The 25,657-nt window shown below is 48.8% G+C and overlaps 1 protein-coding gene across 1 annotated transcript; it reads right to left on the reverse strand.

Moving 5' to 3' along the window:
* Positions 1 to 1,038: 1,038 nt before the first annotated feature.
* Positions 1,039 to 24,478, reverse strand: RBP2 (retinol binding protein 2). The gene is made up of 4 exons (XM_046646131.1): positions 24,406 to 24,478; positions 10,309 to 10,487; positions 2,683 to 2,784; positions 1,039 to 1,122 (listed from the first exon to the last, which is right to left on the reverse strand). The coding sequence occupies exons 1-4, from the start codon at positions 24,476 to 24,478 to the stop codon at positions 1,072 to 1,074; spliced, it is 405 nt and encodes a 134-aa protein (XP_046502087.1). The 3' UTR covers positions 1,039 to 1,071.
* Between the last annotated feature and the right edge of the window lie 1,179 nt (positions 24,479 to 25,657).

A 25,657-nucleotide genomic window follows, 5' to 3' on the forward strand; every position in this document is an offset into this window, starting at 1 on the left:
TAAATCCACCCCTAGTAACTACTCTGCTCTTCCAGGTCACTATTCCACTTGTGTATCCAGCAGGAAAATACAGTGCTGCTCAGACCAGCGAACCTAATGTTCTGGAAGCACCAGGAGGCCCTGGAGGTATTGACCGATTGCTACTTAGCATCTCCTCATCTGGACCCCTGGGCTTGTGGAGGAAGTAACTCCACATAGTGATCAGAGCTAGTGGGACTGAGCCCTTACCAGGTACTAGGTCCCGTTCCCGGCGCTTTGTGTATAGTAACTTGCTTAATCCCCACAGTGACCCAGGGGAGGAGATGTTATTTATGTCTTCTCCATTTTATAGAAGAGAAAAGTAAGGATAGAAAGGGCAAGTGATGTGCCTATGGTCACCCAGCTAAGAAGTGGAGTGGCGGGACTTGAACTCAGGCTGCCTGGCAGTGCTTGGTGACCCCTCTGCAGGAGTTCTAGTCTGCCCAGGGCTGAAGGGCAGAGGGCTGGTCTGGACCAAGAGCAGCCGGCACAGCAGACCTGCAGAGGCCTTCAGAGGTAGCTCTGCCCCTGCTGCTCAAGCAAAGTACAAACTGGAAGACATAGCATTTTAAAAGAGAATCTTGGAGAAATGAATGTGCTATCTAAAGGAATGAATCTCAAATAGGCAATATTCAAAAACTAGTAGGGGATGCTGTGTTGGCCAGAGAATGTTTCCAGGCAAAACAACCTCCCAAACAAACTAACAAAAACCAAACAAAACTAAAAAATAAACAACAAAAGCCCCACAGAAAACCACTGTGCAGGAAATAACCTATTCCGACTGTGGATAAAACCGACAGGTCTGGGAATAAAGGGAGACACATAAAGGGTTTCAAAGTGCAGGAGTGGCTTTTGTTTCTTCATTTAATGCCAGGTTTCAAAGAAGGAACAACATGTCTGTCAGTGTTACACACTCATTCTGTTTAAAACCCATCCAGTTGCCTTTCTGGGCCTTGTCAGCAGTGGGAGGGCCTGGCGGCTGCTACCCAAAGCCTGGAGAGAACTCTTCATGGGGAGCGTGGAGCACATGCTCGGCGGGCCCCCTCTCAGCCATCACTTCTTTTTGAACACTTGATGGCACACCTGGTCACCGCAGGTCATCTCCTGCAACGTCAGAAAGCGGGCGCGTGACAAACAAGTCAGGCCTTCCTTCTGCCCAGCCCCCGCCCTCTTGGTGTCTGTGAGTTGAGGGGGTGGAGCTGGAATGAAGAGGACAGTTCGTTATTCTGGGCAAAGTGCGTCTCCCAGACCCAATCAGCTGGCATGCCCTGCAGGTAGCAGTAATTCCATTCTGACACTTGAATTGAACTTGAACAACTATAAAAATGAAAAATGCAAAGAAATTACCCTCTGGGGCGGGATTTCTCCTACTCTTATGATTAAAGCAACCTCACCTAATTTATACAAGGCAGCGAAGCCATGGGGCAGGGAAAGACCTAGTGGGGAGAAGCATTTGGAAGGCAAGGGCCTACAAAGATGCTGGCTGGTGAGCTGTCCCTCCGCCCCGTGGGCTTTCTGGCCTCTGGTGATTAGAATGTTGGTTGGTGGTGGCACAGCAATGACAGGGTGAGGGTGCGGAAGGGCTCCCCAGGCCAGCCTGTGCAGACAAGATGCTGCTTTCCATCCGGACACAGGGCGCCCTCAGGCCTTGTCCACAGCTCAGGACCCTCTGAGGGAGGAGAGAAAAACAGGAGCGTGGGGGTGACCAGGAAACCATTGCAGCTGATGAAACCAGGGTCTTAGCCACAGGGACCTCTGGAGACTGTACTACAATTTAAAAAATCCATCATCCAAACCACAGCAGGTAGGGAAACCCGTCGATGGAAAACACGATGAATGCCTCTCATTTGTCACCAGTTGACATTGCCTCTGCAATAAAGACTTCAGGTGAGGCAGGGCTGGCTCTGAAGGGCATCATGGTGACTGAACAGTCTTGGAGCCAGGTACCTGCCTGACTCCGTAGGTGAAAGGATGAGTGAAGAGCCATTCACTGAATGAGCCATTCATTTAACAAATGAGTGAAGGAGTGAGAGATTTTTCACTTTTTGAATGCTGGACGCACAAATTGCCTTGAAGATTGAAGACTGAAATATTAAGCTATTTAGACAGATATAATTTATTTAAGGATATCAGCAATTGTTCCTACTGCTCTGTTCCAGTACCAAATAACCTAAAATATTTGGGGGCCAGGTGGACATACCTTATGATGAGAGGCCAATGCCTGCGGTATACAGGCAGTTCCCAGACCCAGCTGCCTCCTGTCCCTGCCACCTCCACCCCACCCCAACCCCTCTTCTTCCAGGCTCACATAACCACGAGGAGGCTGGTCCCACCCCCTCCAGGGCATCTTAATTCTGTGCCTTGCATCTCTCCCCAGCTGGTCTTTAACAGGGTCCCTGCATTTCCCCTTGGATCTCGGCTCCCTAACTCAGCAGTTTGGACTCTCGTTTTAATTGCAGCCGTTCACAGAAACAGCCATACAGATTTCTTCCCGGAGTCCCCTGAGCCAGATGGGAATGGTTTTCTGGTATATGACCACAGGCATTTGGCTGGAGCTCAGGGGAGGAGGGCAGGGCCATTTTTCTTGTCAAAGCCCTTGGCTAGGTGAACCCGCAGTCGGTGTAAGCACAGTGGAAGGGAGCCGGGCAGACTCTGGGGGCTTACCAGGTACAGCTTGTCCCCTTCAACCCACTGCCTCCAGCCACGGTTCTCCTTCTCCCCCTTCTGCACACACACAAGGACATCACCTTCCCAGGTGACCAGCGCCTGCAATGACAGATTCCCGAGCAAATCAAACGTATGGTCTTGATTGGGACTGAACAAGTGTGACCCTGCAGCCAGTCCTGCGCCCCTGCTTGCCCACGGGGCAGAGCCCTCAGCCCCAGCCAAGCTGAGATCCATCCAGTCCCACTTCCACGTACACCCTCCATTCCAGCCAAACCGGCTCATCCTGGCTATTTCTGTTCTCTTTTAAAGAATTCCACTCTTCCATTTTACCACTCGGTAAAGACAGCAGCCTTTCAAATCAGTGGGGGAAAAGATGATGAATTTAACTATAGAACTGTTGACGAAAATAATCCATAACCAATCTATAAATGAAAATTTGGGTGAGTTTGTTCTGAGCTTAAATTTTAGGATTATAACCCAGGAGAGTCTTTCCACAAAGGAACTAAGCACTCCAAAGAAGTGGGGGTACACAGGGTGGTTATATACCCTCAAAGAGGGTGTTTCACATATGATTGAAATGTCCCTCCCACAATAGTCACAAGATTGCCCTGTCGGCACAGCGCTTAATGGACACAGCGGGTAGTGGTCTGCTATCTTGGTGGGCGTAGCAGGAGGCAAGTCTATTGTCTCAAGCTGGGTGGTCACAGGTGAGCGCAGCAATCAGTTTCTAGCCTAAGGAAAGATGCTTAATCCTTAAGGAGACGCCAATGTTGGGAGGGGGAAGGAAGTTGCACCTTTATCTCAAGGGCCTTTGCTGTTGCCATACGGAATATCTAAAGCAGATAGACAATGCATGCTCAACGGCCTTGGTCAGGCCCTTTTGGAAAGACAAGGTCAGGCCGAATTAGGTTTACACCAAATGGCTTCCTCATATATTCCAATATATCCTATTACTTGCCATTTTTATTTGTCATAATGATGTAAAATTTCTGGAAGGGGAAAGTACCTCAAAGTCAGCAGACGAATAACAAACTGGGAAAAATAATTGTAACACACCTCAGACAAAGATCTTATATGTAAAGGGCTCCTGTAAATCAACAAGAAAAAGATCATTAACCTGACAGGAAATTCAACAAAGGACACGAACCAATAGCTTACAGGGGGGAAAAATCCCTAGCAGATGGCTTTTAAACATAAGATATTCAACCTCACTCATAATAAGAGAAATGTAAATTAAGGCTGTTTTTCAGATAGAATTCATCATCTGGTTAAAGATCAAAGAGTCTGATAACACACGGAATTGTGGGGGGCTGGTGCGGAGAAGCAGCTGCCCTCATGCATGGCTGGTGGGCACATAAATTGGAACGAATCTTTTCACAGGGCAATTTTATATTGCATTTCAAAATGTAACATTGTGTATACTCCGACCACGAAATTCTCCTTCTGGGAATTTTCCCTACAGGAATCACTTTGGGAGGACTACCACTGAAGGGCAACCACAAAGGGAGGGAGGCCGCCTAACCAGCGGGGGGCGGGCGTGCAGACCGCTCCAGGGCCAGCCTCATCATTCAGACCCAGGAAGGTGGGCCATCTCCCGGTCCTGGCTTTCCTCCAGGCAGCAGTGCTGACTTGTTAGCTGCACAGAGGCGGCAGCAGAGATGCAGAGCTGGTGCTGGACAACCAGGCTGAGCTGACCAACAGGTCGGAGAAGCCACAAGCCTGCTGAACTCCAAGAGACTCCAACCTCTGTGCATCCGTTTACAAATGATACACCCCCAACTCCTCCTCCTTCCGTTCTCCCTTTACGTGCCCTAGTACCTGACTCGGACAATCTGGACTACCCCAGTGGCCCTCCAGGGCTACGGTAAGCTTGCACACGCACCTCCTGAGATGCTGACGTTGTTCCCATCAGGTGGTGGTTTGTGTGATTGCTGTCCTTCCTCAGCAATGACCCTGAGGCTAGGTGGTTTTCTTCCAGTGCGTGCAAGCCTTACCGTGCCTCTATGAACAATATTATGCTAAGGACCAGACGTTTCCTCTCTTCTGCGTCTTGTAAACCCAGTTGGTGATAAACTGCCCTGTGTTATTTTTGTTCACTGTCCTTGCACATTCACATCTGTTTTTCTGGTACAAATCTGTTTTCTACAGATTGTTAAGTCTACCTATTTCTAAAATAATATTTGACCTTGCCCATATTACATATTTCATGTACAGTTTTACTCCTCCTCATTTTACTCCTCAACACATCGCAGCATTGTTTGTTACAGCAAAGGCCCGGAGGCCTCATAAATCCTGTCGGCGGGCGGCTGGTTAAACATGGTGTGTTGCGTCGCTGCTCTGCTGCCCTGGAGAGGAGGAGGTGATTCTGTACTTAGGAGAAGAGCGGTCTCCACAGTGAGCAGTCTCAGGTAAGAGAGTGAAGAGCAGGGCCATGTGCATGAAACAACAGGGGGCGCCTGTGCACGCGCTGCTTGCACAGCTTCTCTGCGAGGAGGTGAAAGAAGCCGTAATGGTGATTGTCCCCGGGGAGAGAAGGATGGGAAGGAACTTTTGCCTTTTACTGTTCAGGTTTGTTTCTTTTTTTAAACCATCTGCATGTATTAATATTCCCCAAATTAATTTCAAAATAAAATTCTAGGCTTTCTAAAGAAAACATGTCTCCTCCTCTTTCAGGTCCACTCTAAGCCTCACATCTTCCAATGTCTTGGAGAAGCTTAATTCCCAGGTTGCTCCCCTTGCTCTTCTGGGAAGGAGATGTTGTCTGGAATATTCATGTGTGGTTGCCCACTGTTGGCCTCGGCCTCTGAATATCCTCCCAGACAGATGAGGAAGGACTCATGGCTCCCATTCGGGCAAGGACTAAGTCTCATAAGCCCCACGGTCCCAGGTTGCCTTACACACACTGACACCTAATACATGTTGGTTGAATTCACGTCTGTCTCCCGCATTAGACAATAAGCTCCATGGAAGGAGAGGCTATGTCAGCTGGTCATTTCTGCAACCCCAGACTCGGTGCAGACACCAGCCCATAGGGGTGCTTGGTAAGCATTGTTGAGTGAATCTGTGATGGAATGATTTTGCTGAAACAGAATCTTGAGGTAAATCCACAGGGGGATAAACGAGCACGTCAGTAGTCTTCATTGAGGATAGTTTTTGACAGCAACTCAGCCAGCCCACCTCCTTGCCTTGGTTTCTAGGGTACCACGGGAGTACACGCGTGTCCATCAATATGGACACTAGATGGTAAACTGTCCGTCTTCTTGTCTGCTTCCTCATGAGGCTGTGAGAGCTCTGAGGGCAGGGAGGAGGGTCTGACTCATTGACCCAAGCCTCACGTGTAGCAGGGACTTACCAAACTTTGTAGAAGAAACAGAGCAGAAAAACGTTAGTGCTTGGGGGCCTGTCCTAATATTTCATCTTAATAACCCATATTGGGCAGCAAGAGTAAAAGGTATCCTGACCCTAAAGTAAATTGGTTTCCCATGAATCACGGTAATACCTTCACTATTATAGCCTTACTCCTACGTAAAACAGAAAATGAGAAGAAGAGAGAGGAGAGTGGTTAAATGAACTACAATACCACAATTCAATTTGCTTTTACTTGGTGTCCTTCAGCCCTGGATCAGAGGAGGCTTTAAAAAGAGGCTCAGTTGCCTCGAAAGATCTTGAAGTTGAGGAGATGAGTATCAGTGCGGATAGCTGGGGCATGGAGAAGGACAGCGTCCCCAGGGTGGATGCCCTCGCAGGGAATTAAAGAAGGAAGGTGGGCCCACGCTGCAATTTCCCGTCACAGCATCCAATGTCAACGTCATCACAAACAGCCTTTTCTGATGCATTAGATACAGGCACTGTTCATTGTTCAATTTATAGAAGTTGACAGCTATGCTGTGGTTGCGTAAGAGACTATCCTAAGTCTTGGGAAATACAGACTGCATTATTTGAAGGTAACGTGTACAAATGAGGAAACAAATGTGGCAAAAAGTTAACACTAGGTAACTCTTGGTAAAGAGTGTGCAGGGGTTCTTTGTTATATTCTTGCAACTTTTCTGTAAAGTTGAATCACTCCCAAATAAGTTTGTTTTTTTAAAGGAAAATAGCTCTTCAAATTAAGAGCAGTGAAGGACACTATTAATATGTTTAAACCCTCCCCAGCGCACTTGCCCTTACACAAGAGTTACTCCTGTGTGCCTGCCATCCCCTCTGGCAATCCCTGAGGAGGGGGCCCTCCTGGAGGAGGCGGTTTCTCCTGGGGTCGCCCCTGGCTCCTCCTGACCTCACAGTGGCATTATTGGCTCTAACTGCCATCGTTCATATCTGCTTTTCCCTGCCCTTGCAATCTGCCTCAATTACTTATTTTTTTAATTGAGATAAATTCACATGCCATAAAATTCACCTTTTGAAAGTCTACAATTCAGTTAGTTTTAGTATATTCACAGGTTGTAAAACCATCACCACTATCTAAATCCAGAACATTTTCATCAACCCTAAAGAAACCCCTATCAGCATTCACTGCTCATTCCCTCTGCGCCTGGCAACCACTTTCTGTCTCTGGATTTGCCTATTCTGGACATTTCATGTGAATGATAGAATACGTGGCCTTTTGTGTCTGGCTTCTCTCACTTAGCGTAATGTTTTCCAAGTTCATCCATGTTGTAGCATGCGTCAGTACTCCATTCCTCTTTATGGCTGCATCATATTCTGTGGCACGAATATTAATTACTTTTTTTAAATTTTATTTTGGGTAGCTCGTGTATTTTTGAAAGGGGCTTTAAATCCTCTTAGAAACAAGTCAAGGTAGGAAGTTAGGAATATATATGACATATATCTGATCTGGGCCCCTCAGGGAAGAGCCAACGCCATGATCAATGTGGTCCATTGCTCCTGCTCCGGGATGGCAGAGAACTGGGTGCCCTGTAGGCCCTTGGCTGCAACCCCACCCCATACACACCTCTCAGCCGAACTGCTGAGTGGGGAGATTTTCAGAGGTGTTCGTCAGGGAGACCGAGGAGTTGAGAAGTGGTGGAGCCCTGGGGAAGAGCACAAGGAGTACTACACACATGCACACATATGTGTGCATGCACACACACACACATATATGCACACAGACACTTGTGCACAGACTCACTTGCACCCATGCACACAGCTTGTGTGTGCACTCAGGCATGCCACAAGTATGAGCAACAGAAATTAATCAGAGAAATAGACACCCCCACTCCCTGTGGTCCCTTTCCAGCTGAAGGGCTCCAGTCAAGTTATAGGAAGTAGATGGTCCCAAGGCCACCTGCTCTGTGTTGTTATTCTCATGGGAACAATCTTTTACTAGAGACTGGGTAAATCTGTCCTGAGTACTTCTCAGCCCCTACCAGTCTCCTCGGTGTGCATGTGTGCACGTGTGTGTGTGTGTGTGTATTGCCCTGACTTTTTGCTGCAGGCAAAGCAGAGACAAGAAGTGGGGAAGGAGATTATCTCCCTCTGCAGAGCTAAGAGCTGATCCTGGGGAGAGGACGGGGCTCAGAGGGAAGGTGGAGAGGCAGAAGAAGGGCAGGCGTTAACAGACAGAATCCTTTAAGGGTCAGGAAGGGCCAAAAGGACATGATTTATCTCAAGAAGAGTGAGTTTGCTACCATCAGTGGTGACGAAAGAATGAATGAATCAGAGTGGACAAGCCTGCTTTTCAGCACCCCACACCCAACACTGAAAGGCGAGGGACAATGAATCACTTTGAACTGACTAGGTTAGAACAGCAGAGAGACAAATTTTTCTATCATTTCTGGTGTCTGATGAATTGGCCTTCCAGCCGCACAGTTCAGAAAAGCCTCATCCGTCCATCCATCAACCCCTCGGGGGAGTCTTCTCCAAGGGGCCGGTCCAGGGCCCGGAAGCTTAGGCCCTCATGCCGAGGCTGCTCTGATGGAAGCGTTTCCAAAGTGCTTTTCATTTCCTACTTTTCTTTAAAAAGGAGCACTAGATATAATTCAGCCTTGACTTGATGGGTGAGATTATCAACGCTGCAGGACACCTTGACTGAGAAATAAAATGTGTCCTGCTTTCTTGGCTTTAGAGTCACCACCAAAGAATGATAAGAGCTCTTCCTCCCCACCCCAGGAGAGGAGCCAGGCTGAGTCCCTTGCTCTGGAGGAGAGTTGACTTTGAAAGAGCTTCTGGAAGCCCTGGAGAAGAGTGGCACCCTGGGGAGAGCGCGGAGAGTGGTGAATGGGGAGGGCAGCGTGGAGGGTCCTGCTTCTTGGTGACATTCCAAGGAGCCGACCCTCTGCTGGAGGTGACAGCATGGATCCCTGGGGATGGATAGTCAGCCCTGCCCTCTCTCAGCTTGAGAACCAGAGCAGATGTCCTGGTGGCTGCGTTGGCAGAGGGAGTGGGTGCTATCAATATTCAAGCCACCCATGCTCATATAAACTGCATGAGCATGGCCCTGAGCTGTCAATGGCAACTATGCCAAATGACAAACCGGAAACCCTTCCAAGTTTCCTGGCCTGTGTAATCCCCAGGGTTCTTGTATGCTGCTAAGTGTGGGGTAGGGAAATCCTTAAATATGACTGAGATTGGATTTCCCCCCATTCCTGTTTGTGAGGATGACCAAGTGTAACTGGATTTGGAAAACCAAAGGCAGGCGCGCTGAGCCAGAGTGTGAACACTGCAAAAACCCACCACTGGGCTGTGATACCACATAGCAATGCCAGAGGAGGGGAGATTGCTGTTACCACCTGCGCTCTCCACCACCACCCTGCCTCTCCCTGCTGCCCCCATCCTCTGCCTTATGGACAGACAGCTCCTCTGGGCGAGGGCTGCCTTTTCTGCAGATGCAAGTTCTTGGGCTTTGAGATAACTGCCCGCTCTGTGCTCAGGGTTGTCTGCTGGCTTTCAGGGTCCTCCATACGTCCAAGCAGTTCAAGAGGCTGGAAGTCTGACCTTCGGCCTCGTGGAGGATTTCCCGGGTTATGTCCTGTGAGTTAAGGTGATGCTGAGGCAAAAAGCCACAAACTTGCCAAAGACTTCTCTAAGTTACTAGGACTGGAGACACCGTGACTTCATTTAGTCGACTGACTTTTTTGTTTGATTTGCATTGCAGTTTTCTAAAAAAATATTACATCATTTGAGTTCATCTAAAATTGAGATATCTCCTATAAAAACATCTGAATTCTCAACATCTCTTGAGAAGAAAAAAACTCTGGCAACGTAAGGCCCCCTTCCTCCGCAGCAATGCTTTCTGGTGCTGAGCATGGCCACCCCTTTGACAAAGCTGTGCTATCCAGCTCGCACCGTCACTGTTCCCATGCCCCCACTGATGACATTCCGCCTTGCCCTCTTCATTTTGCCCACCGGGTCCATGTAGTATATGAGTTGCCCTTCTACCCTGGGTCCTGGAGAGGTCAGCGGCCTTTAATCTCTCCTTGCTTTTAAGAGTAGTGCAGAAGCCAGCTTGTCTCTTCCTACTAAACTTTCAATAATTGCTCATTGCTTTTTGCCAGCAGCAGTAAGCCCATCTGGCCCCCTTGCCTGATCCCTCCCAGGTGGGTCCTGTCATCGTTTCAGTGGGAAGCCTGACAGCTGGCCCTTGCATGAAGAGTTCACAAGGTTAAAGCGCCAGCCGGTGGGCAGTACCTTAACTGTCCGGTTGTCCAGGCCTTTTGTGTACTCATCAAACTCCACCCCAACAGTGAAATCCAAATTGTAGTTGCGGAACGTGCTGTTGGTTTTCGTCTTGAAGTTATCGCCGTCTTGATCAATGATCTTCGTCTGAATCAGATGTACTGCGATCTTGCGGGTGGCGAAATCAATATCTGTTGGCAAAGGGAGTTGTGGAGGTTATGATGTACTCAGCCAGACTCATTCATTTCTTTAACAAGGCCATTCAGCACCAGAGACACAGATCATGGACAGGCCACATTTCTTTGCTTAAGTGGGAAACCAGAGTTGTCTTACCCATGACAAGTTTGGGCCTCTCAGTCAATTGTCGGGAAACCCGGGGTCTCTTGGTGCCTCCCCGGGAGCCCTGAAGGGAGGGGGAGGCAGCAGGCAGGGCTCACCCTTGAGCTGCAACTCCCCAGTGTGCGCGTGCATGCACACACACACACACGCCCACAGACACGCGCAGACACGCCCCTCCACCACTGCAGCTCCGTTCTATTTGCCATACTGGGTTTCCTCCTAGGAATCTGCTAACAGAAGTCTTCATGGTGTAAAACAAAAAGTAACCAGTCTAGATCATGGGTAAAGATGGAACTTTTGTTAATGTCCACAGCAGGGAAGGATGCATACAAACCACCCTTTTTGAAGCAGACGGGGGCTGACTTAGCCAGGCTGTTCTGCCTCGGCCGTGGGTCCCCAGTACAGCTTTAAGCGTATTCCAAACACTTAATAAACGCTCACTCAGGGATTTCTTTTAAGGAAAAGATGAATAACTGTTTCTATTTTTATTATGAAAAATTTCAGACAAACCAAAGTAGAGAGGAAAGTACAATGCACTCCGCACACCCATCACCCAGATGCAACAATTACCAGGACTTTGCCCCATTGGCTCCAGCTACAGCTTTTCTTCTCCTTGATATTTTGGAGGAAATCTTAGTCATTTCTTAGAAACTGGTAGTGAGTCTCTAAGGGAGCATCCCCTTCAATGGGGTGTTTCATTTCCTAAGCTTCGAGTTTTACAGTAAGAAGCTAAACGCTGAGCCCACCTCCTTGCTAATCTCTGGTTGTGCATAAAATGTCACTGTCCTCTGGAATAGATCTAGAAGCAGAGGATAATTCCAGAACTTGCGATGAACGTTATTAAGCTGTTGGTCTCTAGCCAAATCATATTTGACCTCCTTTAGTCCTGTGAATTCTCCATTATCTTTGGACGCTAATCTAAATCTTTAATCTTTTTTTAGAAAGTCCACCTGGAAGGTTTCAAAACCACTGAGATTGATTCTGTCATAACCCGAGGTCATAATGATGTCGAGAGTGAGAACAGTTTAGACACACTGAGTGCTGCTTCTCTGAGAACTCCAGCCGCATCTCTCTGGTAAGTGAGTGGTTAAACTTCTCTCTACCGTCTCGTAGGGATAAATACTATTGTGCCCGTGAGTGAGACCAGGAGTGACCAACAGTTCAGGGAGCTCCTGTCAATTTGGAGAATTAATATCTTTGCTGGCTGTACCCCCAGCCCTTCTGCTGTCCTTCTGCTGTAGCCAGGCATCACTTCGCTCACCCTATCTCCTCATTTCCTTCTGAATCTCTCTTTGGTCACTATCACTCTTCTCCTCCCAAAGGACCAAAGAGAGGCCTAAGCTGGCTGCTTGCACTTCACTCTGGGTGGGCAACTTGACCGCAGTTGGGGACCCACAACAGAATCCCATTTGCATGGGGAAGGGCCCTGACTGGTCTTTTGGTCCCTAAATTGTATAAAGTCAGCTTCTGTCATAAGATAATAATTTCAAGTACCATCAGGTAGCCTGGGAGGTAAAAGGATTACACAGCTATATCCTAAGTTAAAGAGAGAAACAGGCTCAAGTGCGTGTGAGCTGGTGCATCGAGACCAGGGTCTTGCTCAACTACTGTTTGCTACTATTTGTTGAGAACCTGCCATGTCTAAGAATTCACCAATGGGTCCCAAAGCGGGCTGCCCATCAGGATCACCTAGGAAGATGTAAAAAGCACAGATTTCTGGGCCTTACCCCAGACTCAGAATCTCTGGGTCATTTTAGATCTTGGATTTCCTCACAGGGGGCTGTCTGGAAAAAGACTTCTATGGTTTAAGAAATTTGAAAGCCACTATTTAAACACCTGCTCCTCATGTCATAGGTGACAACATGAGGCCCAGAGAGGTTAAGTGACTTGTCTAAGCATACACAGCATAAAAAGCAATCACAAGGGTTTGATAAATGGGTGGATGTGTGGAGGAATCAAGTTGGGTGGAGAAAATAGTGGTTTTGAGCTTGGGAGAGCAAGGCAAGAGGCAGGGAAATCAGAGACAGAATTAATTTTATGAGGGAACATAGGAGCTAAGTTTTAGGTAAGGTGAATCTGGGGGCCATGCTGTGTGGACCCTTGGTAATATTTGGAGTGGTAATTAAGACATGCCTCTGACCCAACCAGGAATGGTGTCCAGTGGTGGAACCTCCCTTGGGAAACCTTACGCACTTTATTCTCCCAACAAACCCGTGAGGTAAGTATTATGTTATCTCCATTTTCCCAGGGAGGAAAGTGGGTCAGAGAAGCTATGTCACTTGTCCCGGGTTACGTCGTGAGGAAGAAATAGAGGTGGAATTTGAAGCCAGGTGGCCTATCTCCAGGCCAGAGCTGCGCTCCACAACCTCTGGGGGGGCCATCCCATCAGCAGGTCAGACCACCCCAGTTTATGCACTTTCCATGGCTGCCCAAGACACAGGTCACTTCTGACAGACTCTTCCTTACATTTCCACTGGAGCCACCGGGACTTCTGGACCCAGCTGGATGAGACCTCCCCGTTTGGGGCAGTTTATGTTCCCCAGAGCCCAGTGTGCTGCCCCCGCCAGACAGCAATTGTTTTCTGGGCTCTATAGGAAGTCTGTGCTGGAGCCATCACACTCCAGCCCCTGGACATTCTCTGACAGCTCACTTTGCCTCAGCTCTGTGGCTTATGGAATCGTCCCTGGGCACGTCCAAGGCACCCAGCCTGCAGGCCACGAGATGTGGAGCGAGATAAAGGTTCTCTCCACTGTCCTTGCCGTGAACACTTCTAGGGGGTCTCAGCTAGCATTCACAGAGCCCTGTGTTTCACTGCGTTTGCCATGGGGCTCAGCTGCATAGAGAATTTGGTGGTCAAAAGAGAAATGGCTCACAATTGACTAAGTTTGGGATATGAGGAATTAACAGCAAAAGAAGCTGATTTCTGCACTGAAGAACTTTACAGAGCCTTTAGTCTAGGAAAGATGCTTTGTCTCTTCAACAGCGGGACACAGGATGCAGACTTTCCCAGTCTCATGTGGCTGTAGAACCCCTCCGTCACGGGACATCCAGCTGGCAGGGTTTTCCACCGAACATAATATGTAAGGGGCTGACAAAACCCCTTCTGAAGGATTTATCTCACTCACTTGGGCCCTGCAATTATGTAAATGTCTGCTGTTTAATTTTTCTCCCTTCAAGACAACTGCCGGCCTGTTTGGAAAGAAAAACACTAGATAGGACCAAATGGTCAAGTATTTCTGACTTGAAGATGAATCTTTCCTTACAATTGCTAAAAGCCACTTAGGCACCTCTTCCACGTTCTAGCAGCATAAACACGTGCCTGTGGCAGGCAGAGGGCAAGCAGGTCACGCTCCCACTCTTGTTTCTCTCCTTCTGCCCCAGAAACACAGTCTAGTTAATCAGGTGACGTCCGTCTGTCTAACTTCAGTCCCGTCACTGGACATTCGAGTCCAGGTCTAGAAGCAGCAGAGAGCAGTGGCTGTAAGTGGAGCTATTAGCAACTGCATCCACGTCTTTTGAGGATTCATTTTGACGGTATTTGTGAAGAGCTCTGTCCATTGGCTGGTGGCGTGTGCTCCTGGTCGCGTGAGTGGCAGCTGCTGGTATCATTATAATCATCATCATTCAGGCCCCTGTCTCACAGGCCGGTTTGCTCGGAGTCCTTTGCATTTCCCCAGATGCTAACTGCACGCTTGCTCCCTGGATGCCTGCCCTTCTCCCCGCAGCTCTCCGGTCTCACAAGACCCAGCCCTGGCCTTGCCTCCTCCAGCCTCTTCTGGCCTTTCTTGCTTCCTTCCTCACCTGCTATCCAGGCCACGTGGCTTTCCCCCGCAGGAGGCACTACCTGCTATTTTCCTCTCATTTTTTCATGGGTTGATTATTCTTTCCTCCAAAATCTCACTTCTATGAGGTCAAGGTCAATGCTGTTTCCTTCTCTGTGTCCCCAGAGAACCAGGCCCAGGGCTGGGCACACAGTAGGTGCTCAAGAAACATTTATGGATTGGTTAATGGGGCACCATGGTTAGGCCAGCGGTTGTCAAAGTGAGGCCCCTGGGCTAGTGGAGCAGCACCTGAGAACCTCTTAGAAACACAACTTCAGGGGCCCACGCTATGCCTACAGGGGGTTGGCCCCGCTGTTTTTACAAGCCTTCCGGGTGATTCTGTGCACGCTAAAGTTTAGGAGCACTGGTATAAAAGTGTAAGGGTGAGGATCAGATCCAGGTGTAAATCCTGTCTCTGATTTCCCAGCAATGTGACCTCGGAGAAGTCACTTTCCCTTTCTGAGCCTCAGTTTCCTTACAGTAAAATGGGGAAAAGAATGCTCATCTTACAGGGTTATTTATGTAAGGACTCAGTTAAAGTGAGGGTAAAATGCTTCACACGGTGCCCACGAGCTTGTGGGAAGTCGACGCACATTGGTTTCCACCTCTTGGCTTTTTCTGTCCAAGTCAAAAACAGACCAGGTCGGCATTCTGTCCGGAGTGAAATATTCTGATCCTATTTATGCATCTCCACAGCCATCCGCCAGTCCACACAGTCCAAGGGCCCTGGACCCTGAAGGAATAGTCAGAACAGTAGCCAATCCAGCCCCTCAGCAACACAGCCCTGGCCTGTCACATGGGCGTCTGTGCAGCCTGGCCAACACTTCTCTGCATCAACCAGCTGCCTCACTCCACAGTTTGGCCAGTGGGGAGAAGCAGCTTGAGTCCTGCTCTAACCGTCTGTGCTGAGGTCCACAGTGTGCTGCACACGCTTCTGGAGCCACAGAGAGGAGCGGGGAAACGAAACCACAGGTCAGGTGGTAACCGGAGGACACAAAGGGTGGACTCCAGGCAAAGCGACTGAGGAAGAACTGGGAATTACAGAGAAATTTAGAATCAAAGTGTCCTCAGAGAGCGAGTCTATTTCCATTCCACAGATGGGGGATTCAAGGCCCAGGGAATTTCGGTGGTGGGTTCTGCTACCCAGTTGGGCTAGAGCTCCTGACAGTTTGCTTATAAATACATTTTGTTTATCCTTCACAACTAAGGCTCCCCTAACAAAAATCATTGCTTGTCCCTGGTTGCTTAGATGGGTAGATCACAGCTAAAAACGCCTATTGCCGAGAGAATGGGTTTGTCCTGGAAACACCAGCCCCAGTCAATCTTTCTGACTGGTGCCGGGGAATCTTATTAGGGGCTCCATGCAAAGGAGATCAAGCATCGCTTCTTCTCTGGATTGAAAAATGGCTTGGCCTCTTGGCCACCTGGTAGCGTTTGCACACGCTAGTTAATCATGGCACCTCTGCTCCACCCCAGGGAAGGGAGCCAAATGTTCTGCAGGTGGATTCATGATAGTTCTAATCAAAAGGAAAGGTTAACGCAGCTGTGGAACAGAAGCACAAACACACACACACACACACACAGATTATGCAAACACTTCCTCTTTGCATCTTGCGGAGAAAATTATTTTCCTGATATGTATTTTAACACCAGGGTTATCAAGTATGTTTTCTTTGCTTTTATGGATTAAAGGTATCTCTGAACCTGATTTATAGCCAGGTGAAATGAATTTCTATCTCAGAGGGAAAGGTCCAGAGGCAAGCTATTTCTGAATAATATATACGGCTTGTGGGTGCTGCAGAAGAAAAAAAACCCAACACAGAAATGACTTTATTAAACTATACTTTTCATAACTCCATTTTGAACAATGCAAGCCATAAATTTGAAATATAAGTATGCTATTCAACATTAAAATGCTTTGTAATGTGCTTGTGAAAAAAGCTAAAGTTGCAGGCTCAAAGGGCAGGCACTCTTTGTAAATTAAAGAGCAGAGATGCACACGTTCATCATATGAAATCCGAGACTCATTCCATGTGCAGCTTCCGTGGCCTTCGAACCTGGACTCCTTAACTCTCGAATCATCAGCACTCTTAGGCAGTTGTGAGAAGCAGAGTGGAAGAGCAATATTCTCCTTTTTCCACACCATTTCCCCTTCCAGATAACACATTTAGAGAGGGATTGGACTGGCCCCCTGCCTTCCTCCTCCCGTCTCCCTCATGAGCATCTCCCAATAGGTCTCAAACTTTCCCTAGCCAGCAGAGGCAGGCTGGAGACCCTGCGGTGTGTCCCTGCTCCCCTTAGCTTCTGCACCTACAGTCAAGTCCTCACCGTTGGTGGGGGGGGGTCACGGCGGAGGTGCTGTCAATACATGCAAGGGGAGGCCCACAGGAAGGGACCCAAGTGATCTTCACCTGGGCTTTTTCCACCTCCCAGCACTTTCCCTGTTTGAATCCAGGTACCACGGGGTTCAAGGAAAGACTTTGGCAAGGTGTATCATTTCACTGACTTCATTGTGAGCACCAGAAGGAATCCAAATTTTGTGAAACTAATTCCTCCTTGGGTCATCGGATAGTCAATCTGACTCACTCATTCACTCATTTATTTCTCCCCTGAGACTCATGAGTAACTCCCTTGTGATATTTCTGAGAGTCCTGCCTGTTTACTTTGGGTGTCCTCATCTGGACAAATCTGCTCAGAATAAAGCTCCCCCCACCACCTCCATGCTTAGGACCCCCACCTAGCACAGTGCTATGGGAAAAGCTTGGGTGTTAGACGAGACTGGGCTCTGGTCTGAGCGCCACCATTTCCCAGCTACAGGTGACCTCGGCTAAGTTCTTCCACTTCTCTGGGTTTAGGATTCCTCGTCACGTCAAATGGGAAGCATTCCTTCCTTGTTTATCCCTGGCTACACCCTGAGCTCTAGATCTTCTATCAACAGGCCAATTTTAATACTCCACCTGGGTGTGTAATGGGCGTCTGAGATGGAAATATGCAGAACGGAATTCTTAATGCACCCCCTCTGCCCAGCACCCCTGTCCAACCTCACTCATCCCCATGCCTTCCCCACTTCAGCCAACGGGATAGCATCTTCCCAGTTATCCAGGCCTAGGCCCAGGGCCATCTTCATTTCCTTCATTTCCTCTGTCTCCTCTAGCTTCATATTCATCTGCAAGCCCTGTCAGCTTTATCTCCAAAACACATACTGAATCTGTCCTCTCTTCTCCAGCCCCATGGGCCTGGCCCTAGCCCAAGCCATCATTTCTTGCCTGAACAACACAGCATCCTCCTAATGGGCCTCCCTGCTTGCAGCCTTGCCCTCCTATGATTCATTCTCCACACTGTAGCCACAACGATCCTTGAAGAATATAAATAAGACTGATTACATCTTCCCATCACAGCGCCCGACCTTCCCCTTGTTCCGCACACTCCCCACATGCTGGCCTTCGTGTGTTTCTTGAACACACCCAGAGCCCTTGCATGTGGTCTCCCCTGTGCCTGGAACACCTCTCAGCATTCAAACCTCTGATATCACCTCCTCGGACGGCCTTCCTTGACTACCCATCACTCTCCACACAATAAATCCTTTTTATTTTCTTTGAAGCACTTACCACTACCCAAAATTATCTTAATCTATTTACTCTCTTGGGGCTGGCCCCGTGGCCGTGTTTAAGTTCGCACGCTCCTCTTCCATGGCCCGGGGTTTCGCCAGTTCGAATCCTGGGCGAGGACATGGTACCACTCATCAGCCATGTTGAGGCGGCGTCCCACATGCTACAACTAGAAGGACCCACAACTAAAAATACACAACTAGAAAAAGGAAAAATAAAATATTTTTTTAAAAAAAGAGCTTGACCTCAAGTGTCTATTTACTCTCTCTCTCTCACTAGCATGTACTCTCCATGAGGCCAGGGAACTCAGTGACTCATTTGCTACCATATCACCAATGCCTGGAACACTTCCTAGTGGGTCACAGGTGCTCAATACGTTTGTTGAAACTAATTAATTAAAAAGAAGTAATGTGGGGCTGGCTCCGTGGCTGAGTGGTTAAGTTCATGCGCTCCGCTGCAGTGGCCCAGGGTTCGGATCCTGGGCGCGGACATGGCACCACTCGTCAGGCCACGTTGAGGCGGCGTCCCACATCCCACAACTAGAAGGACCTGCAACTAAGATATACAACTGTGTACAGGGGGGGTTTGGGGAGATAAAGCAGAAAAAAAAAAAAGATTGGCAACAGTTGTTAGCCTAGGTGCCAAAAAAATAAAAAAATAAAAAGAAATAGTGTATATAAAGCTCCAGCAAGATGCTTATCACGGCATGAGGATGACGGGTGCACGTGCTCACTCTGGTGCTGGACTGTGCCTCCTAAACAGACAGGACAGGATTTTGAACGTTGCAGGTGTCAGGAAAAATTTCCTGGCGGAGACCACTCAGATGGGGCTGACTTCAGCCTCTAAGGCTACCGCCTTCCTGGTGGAATTTTCCAGAGACCCGCTAGGACTTTTTGCAGTTGTCACCGTTCTTTTAAATCTGTGCATGTCAATTTAAATGAAAAGACATTCTTCATAAAAGATGATTCTCCCCTTTTTTTTTTTTTGTGAATTAAGAGAATTGGCAAAACTACACTAAGATATCACCTTACACCCGTTAGAATGACAAAAATATCTAAAACTAATAGTAACAAATGTTGGAGAGGTTGCGGAGGAAAAGGAACCCTCATACACTGCTGGTGGGAATGCAAAGTGGTGCAGCCACTTTGGAAAACAGTATGGAGATTCCTCAAAAAATTAAAAATAGAACTACCATACGATCCAGCCATCCCACTACTGGGTATTTATCCAAAGAGCTTGAAGTCAGCAATCCCAAAAGTCCTATGCACCCCAATGTTTATTGCAGCATTATTTACAATAGCCAAGACATGGAAGCAACCTAAGTGCCCATCAACAGACGAATGGATAAAGAAGATGTGGTACATATATACAATGGAATACTACTCAGCTGCAAAACAGAACAAAATCATTCCATTTGCAATTACGTGGATGGACCTTGAGGGAATTATGTTAAGTGAAATAAGCCAGCGAGAGAAAGATAATCTGTGTATGACTCCACTCATATGAGGATTTAAAATTATGGACTAAGAACAGTTTAGTGGATACCAGGGGAAAGGTGGGGTGGGGGGTGGGCACAAAGGGTGAAGTGGTGCACCTACAACATGACTGACAAACATTAATGTACAACTGAAATTTCACAAGATTGTAACCTATCATTAACTCAATAAAAAAAAAAGAGAGAGAATTGGACTTTTCCTAATGTTTACAATTTATGGGATAAAGATTTCCCAAAAGATGTGTGAATTTAACATTAACCAAGCAGTTTTAGGACACGTACCTTCCATTATACACCCCCTTCTTTGCTGATTAAAGTTATATGATGGTGTTTGATTTTCCAGGCTTACTCCCTGCCTCTTCCCCACCCAGTCACCAAGTCTAGTGCAGTCCTCACTCTGGACATCCCCCGTCCCCTCTACTTGGCACTGCCCTCACCATCTTCCAATGGCCATTGCAACGGCGTCTTCAGTTCTCTGACAGTCTCTGCCAATCTCTTCACTCCCTGGCTGTGAAAACGAGCGTGAAGGCCTCTCTCTCATTGCCTACGATTCTTCTCCTTGGAGGATGAAGTCCACGATGCGGCGGCACACTGCCTTCAGGATCCAGCCCTGTCATCTTTCTGACTCTTTCTTCTCCCGCTCCTTGTACTTCGCCCTCTGGCAATACAACTCCTGTTCCCTCTGCCTACACCACGTTCTTACCAGCCCAACCTTTGCACATGCCCATGGGGCCATGCCTGACTCTATTTCTGCAAGAAACACTGCTCTCCTTCCTTCAAAATCCTGCCCAGAAGAACTCAGGAAGCCTTCAGTGACTCATGTATTGTAGCTCCATCTGACCCACACACACTCCTCGTTACCAGTTCCATTGTTATGCACCCAAGGGATAGAACCACCAACCGCCCATCTGTGCCAGATTGTATCTTCTTCTTTTTTTTTTTTTTTGAGAAAGATTAGCCCTGAGCTAACATCTGCTGCCAATCCTCTCTTTTTGCTGAGGAAGACTGGCCCTGAGCTAATATCCGTGCCCATCTTCCTCTGCTTTATATGTGGCAAGCATGGCTTGCCAAGCAGTGCCATGTCCCCACCCGGGATCCGAACCGCTGAACCCCGAGCCACCGAAGCAGAATATGCGAACTTAACTGCTGTGCCACCAGGCTGGCTCCCAGATTGTATCTTCTTAAATGGCTGCAGCAACACCTCCCATCCTACATGCTGTTCTTTCAGTGTGACTTTGACATTCCCCCCACTGAGAAGTGGGGCCTATGAACCCTTTTCGTGAATGGGGGTGTTTCAAACAATACAATACAATGGAAGTGATGTTATGTGATTTCTGGGTCCTGAAACGCAGTTCAGCTCCTGCTTCCTCTCTCTTCACACACAGCTGGCGTGCTGTGAGGAAACCCAGGCCACACGGGGACGGCATATGTAGACATCAACAGCCCCAGCTGAGGTCTCAGCTGCCGGCCAACACCAAGTGCGACAGAGGAGTGAGGGGGCCTTGGAGGCAGCTCCAGCCCCAGCACTGTCCGCCTGCAGCTGAATGAGAGCCCCCTAGCACAGGCACCTAAGTGACGCCGGTCAGCCCCCAGAACTATGAGAGACAACATGACATGACCGTGGTTGTTTCAAGCCATGACATTTGGGGTGATTGTCACACTGTAATACAAAACAGAAACACCATTTGTGCACGGCTACAATTTGCCTGTCTGCACCAGTCTGAGCTCCTTGAGAACAGAGACTGGGCTGGGCTCTGCCTCAGATGGCAAAGTCCCGGGCTCCCACGGGCCGTGTCTAAAGCTCTGGTAGAGAAGTCGAATGATTTCCCTGTCCATGTACAGTACTGCCCTCACTCCCGGGCAGTTAATGGACTTTCCTCTAGCCTTCTGTCACAGCACTGGGACCTCATTTTTAGATCTGCCCTCCTTGGGCTCCCCTTTAAAGACCACACCTCCCACTCACTGATCCCACCTGAAGGAAGACCTCCGAACATGACAAATTCCTCAGGGCAGAAGTGTTTACCAGCTGCTTTCCTTGTTGTCAAGAAAGAGTCTAGGGCCTCAAGAAACACCACGTCTAAGAAGGCAGGAGAGGAGGGACCCTTGACCCTTGGCACTCGCTCTCTGAACATGAAATGACTTTGATAATTTGGGGCAAACCCAAAGGTTGGCTCGACGTGTCACTCGGCTGAGGCTGGCGGCTGAGTCACATGGGGAGGCCAGCGTGTGGAATGAGTCACTAGCAAGGACAAAGCCAGTTTGCCGCCCAAACCCACATCTGGACTGGAGCCTCTCCTTCTCTATTGAACCAGCAACCAGGTGCTGAGAAGGCCAGCTTCCTGGTGCTGGGGATTACAGTCTAAGCAAGTGACGGTTCTTCGGCAGAGAATGGAGTTATACCTAGTGGTATGACATACCTGGGGGTTTGCAGAGATCTCCACAGATGTTCTTCCCAAACACTAAGGGCCTCGTGCTCCAAGGACAAGGAAGGCAAGCTCCATCGACTCGTCAATGTTGGCAAGGCGCCCCTTGCCTCGGGGGGTGGGTGTGGAGGAAATTGTGCAGATGGGCTGGGTTGCTTTTATCGGATTAAATTGTGGGGACAGCCCCACCTCAGGTGCTTCCAGCTGAGCCCCTTGAGATCTGTCTTCAGTCACTGCCAGCTCCTGCCCCACTCGTGTCCCCACAGGCAGGTGAGAGGGATCAGGTGTCTGGTCTCCATGGCGGGAAGGTGACTTTGGCTGAGGCATTTCTGCATCAGCTGGGGCATCATGGACCCCAGCTGGGGCAAGTTCCTCTGGCCCTGAGACACGGTGGGCTACTAGCAGCTGGGTAAACTGAGGCACCAAGCATATCCACATTCTGGGCTTAGCCAGTGCTACCACCTAAGGTATTAGTCTTAATCAGGAAAGTGTGAACCTACCCCCTCTACACCGCAGAGACGCTGGTATAAAAAGGTCAGTTTCCTCATTAGAGTGAAATCAACGTAATATGATGGTAGATGGGAAGTTTGGCCTGAAGCTCTAAGAAACCATAGGAATCTGGCACCAAGGACGCCTGTGATAGAGATGTCCAAACATCCATCCACAACTCGGGAGCCCCTCACCCACAGTGAGGGTGTAGTTGGTGTGAAAGAGTCCAGGAGAAGGCTGCTTTTAGAGAGGATGTTTTGGAGACAGCCGACAGTGTGCTCTGCAGCCCCCAGCCCTCCAGAGGGGACAGACGGTGGCAGGAGGAGTGCTTGCCTCTCACCTTAAGCCTAGAGAGAGGGGCTTCAGGGGCCCACACTGCAGAGGCGAAAACTAAACTGAGACTGGATTTATACATAAAGTCACCATAGGGCGTTTTGCTGTTTAAGAATAAGCAGCAAAAGACACAAAGTTGCTTTCTGATTACATTCCCTGAGTCCCACTTGTTCGGGATACTGCTGAAATGTTGAAATCCCAAAACATCACTTGTTAAAGCACTTTCATTCGTTCAAAAAGACAACAGCATCCCACATAACCTGAAGAAACAGGCGAGGCTGGAGCTGCTGTCCCCGTGTGGTGGAGGAGGAAACCGGCTCTGAAAGGTCACACAACTGGTCAAGGTCAGAGAGAAGGCCTCGGCTAGCTTGGCCCCTCTTCTGTGTGATCTTGTTCAGAATTATAGTTCTGAGTTAAGCTCCAGACCATCATGCACGTAGAGAATCAGAATCCCTTTTCTCTTGCCCGCCCAGGGCGCTAAAAACAGGTGCAACATGGTTTGGGCTCCATTGGGGTTTTTGCCTCCTCCTGCCTCCCCCAAGTTTATTGAGGTAAAATTCTGATTTCCAGGAGGGAAAAAGCTACTCAGTGTTGGAAACATGTCTAAAGTTTATGAAGAAAGTTTCAGACGGCGCAGCCTGTCACAGCTCTCGTTGGTCATCGACACGGTGGAAATGTTCGTCAAGCTAGAAGTTAAGTGCAGGAAAACCCATGATTCTCATTCTTGATGAGACTTCCCATCATCAGATCCAAATTGTTGGGCCCCCAACCCTGCTTGCAGCCATTTTTCTCCAGCTGTGCGTGGGAGAGTTCCAGCCAGGAGCTCCTTACATGGAAAGCTCCTAAAGCTGGAAAAGGTGACAGGAGGCTGAGGCAGGAAGAAATAAGGACATGCAGCCCATGCTCCTTGCCCAGCGCCCAGCCCATGGCAGCTTTCCAGCAAGGTGAGCTCCCCTCTGTGGGCCCAGTTCCTCTGGTTTCACGTGTTTTTTGCCAGCCCCACAAGAGATCCCACAGGAGTATCAACTCAGGACACACACTGATGGAGCCCCTGGCCTGAAGTCTGGTTCAGAGGTCAGACAAGCAGCGAGATGTCTCATCTATATGACGAAGCTTTTCCCAGCCTTCCGTGGGCCGGGTTTCCTCTAGGCTGAGATTTGTTAGCCATTCCCTTCTGCTTCCCCGCCACAAGACTGCCAAAAGAGCAACGCAGAGGTCATTTGTGGGTAATATCAGGTCCAACTGGTTATCTAAGAGATGGCAATCCCAAGGCAGGCAGCCACTGCATTATCGTCTCCAATTTGGCTTTACTCGTGTATGCGTGCATGTGTGTGCACGTGTGTGTGTGTGTATCCTCCATTCAGTGTATCTTTCCTGCGTGCCAGCTACTATGCTAAGGACATTCCAGACACAATCTCCTGTATTCTTATTCCCAACCTGCAGACGAGAATTTGTGTGACTTGCCTGACACAACAGGGCTAGTAAGTGAGGAGTGAGGCTTGCACAGAGGTCTGTGCAACTCCACAGAGGCACTGTCTGGAGGACCAGACCACAGACTTCAAAGGTTACCCTCCCTCCCCCAGCCCCAGCCTCCCCCTTACCCAGGGCTTTCATGTAGCCTTCAAAGTTGTCGTTACTTTCCATCTCCCAGGTTCCATTCTGGTCCCTCGTCATGGTGGTGGCCTCTGGTGCCTGTGGGTGTGTGGTGAATGTCAAGGAGAAGGTGGCAGGGAGAACGTGTAATGACCTACTCTTATAGCCTAGTGAAACAGGTTTATGGCTCTGAGGATAATAGGTTGAAAGGTCACAAGTGCAACTCAAAGGAACCTTTCTTTCCTTTCCTTGGCAAAGTTCAGCAGGACTATGAGCAACCCACACTCCAAGTCCTGATGTGGTCGGCATGGCTGTCCCAGTGACCTCTACCATATGCAGGGCCCTGGAGCAGCTCATTTGTGGCTGACTGGGCTCCTGCAGAGCCCCTGGCCCCACACAGAACACTCCGTCCAGCACTTGAGGAAAACACACCCAGTGCCTACCCACATGCACTACCCAGGCCTCAGACCTGGTGTCTGTCAGCCGTGTAGCCAGCACTTCCGGCCTGGCTGGTGAAGCCAAGAAGTTGGGGACATACCTGTGGAGCTCTGCTCTGCTCTATGCTGGGCAGCGTACATTCTTCATCTTGTCTTCTCTTACAAGAGCTCTGAGTTATGCTTAACCATCTCCATTTTACAGGTGAGAAAGGCTCAGGGAGGTTAAACCCCATGCCTGATAACAACTGGTAAGTGGCTGAGCTGGCATTCAAACCCAGGCCTGTCTGGCTCCAAAGCTCTTTCCTTAACAGTGTGCTAAGGTCAGCTTGGAAAGTGGGCTGGAGTTTGACTTGGGAGCTTGACTCTTACTTGCTTCCCAGGAAGGTACTTTGAGGACCTCTAAGCAGCAGCGTTACTCAAGAAAAATGTGTTCAAGGGGCTGGCCCAGTAGCATGGTGGTTAAGGTCAGCACACCCTGCTTCAGTGGCCCAGATTCTTGGGTTCACATACTGGGCGTGGACCTACACCACTCATCAGACCATGCTGTGGCAGGGACCCACATACAAAATAGAGGAAGATTGGCACAGATGTTACCTCAGGGCCACTCTTCCTCAAGCAAAAAGAGGAAGATTGGCAACAGATGTTAGCTCAGGGCCAATCTTCCTCACCAAAAAAAAAAAAAAAAAAAAAAAGGAAAGAAAAAAAAGTGTGTTATAGGAGCATGAATCTACTGAAAGCAAGCAGGACCTAGAGGGAAGCCAGATAGGAGGCAGTGGTGGAGCAGAACTCTGCTTCAAGATCCTATGAGCAAGCTGACCTTGAC

The sequence above is a fragment of the Equus quagga genome, chromosome 1 (assembly GCF_021613505.1).
Source record: "Equus quagga isolate Etosha38 chromosome 1, UCLA_HA_Equagga_1.0, whole genome shotgun sequence".
Lineage (NCBI taxonomy): Eukaryota > Metazoa > Chordata > Mammalia > Perissodactyla > Equidae > Equus > Equus quagga.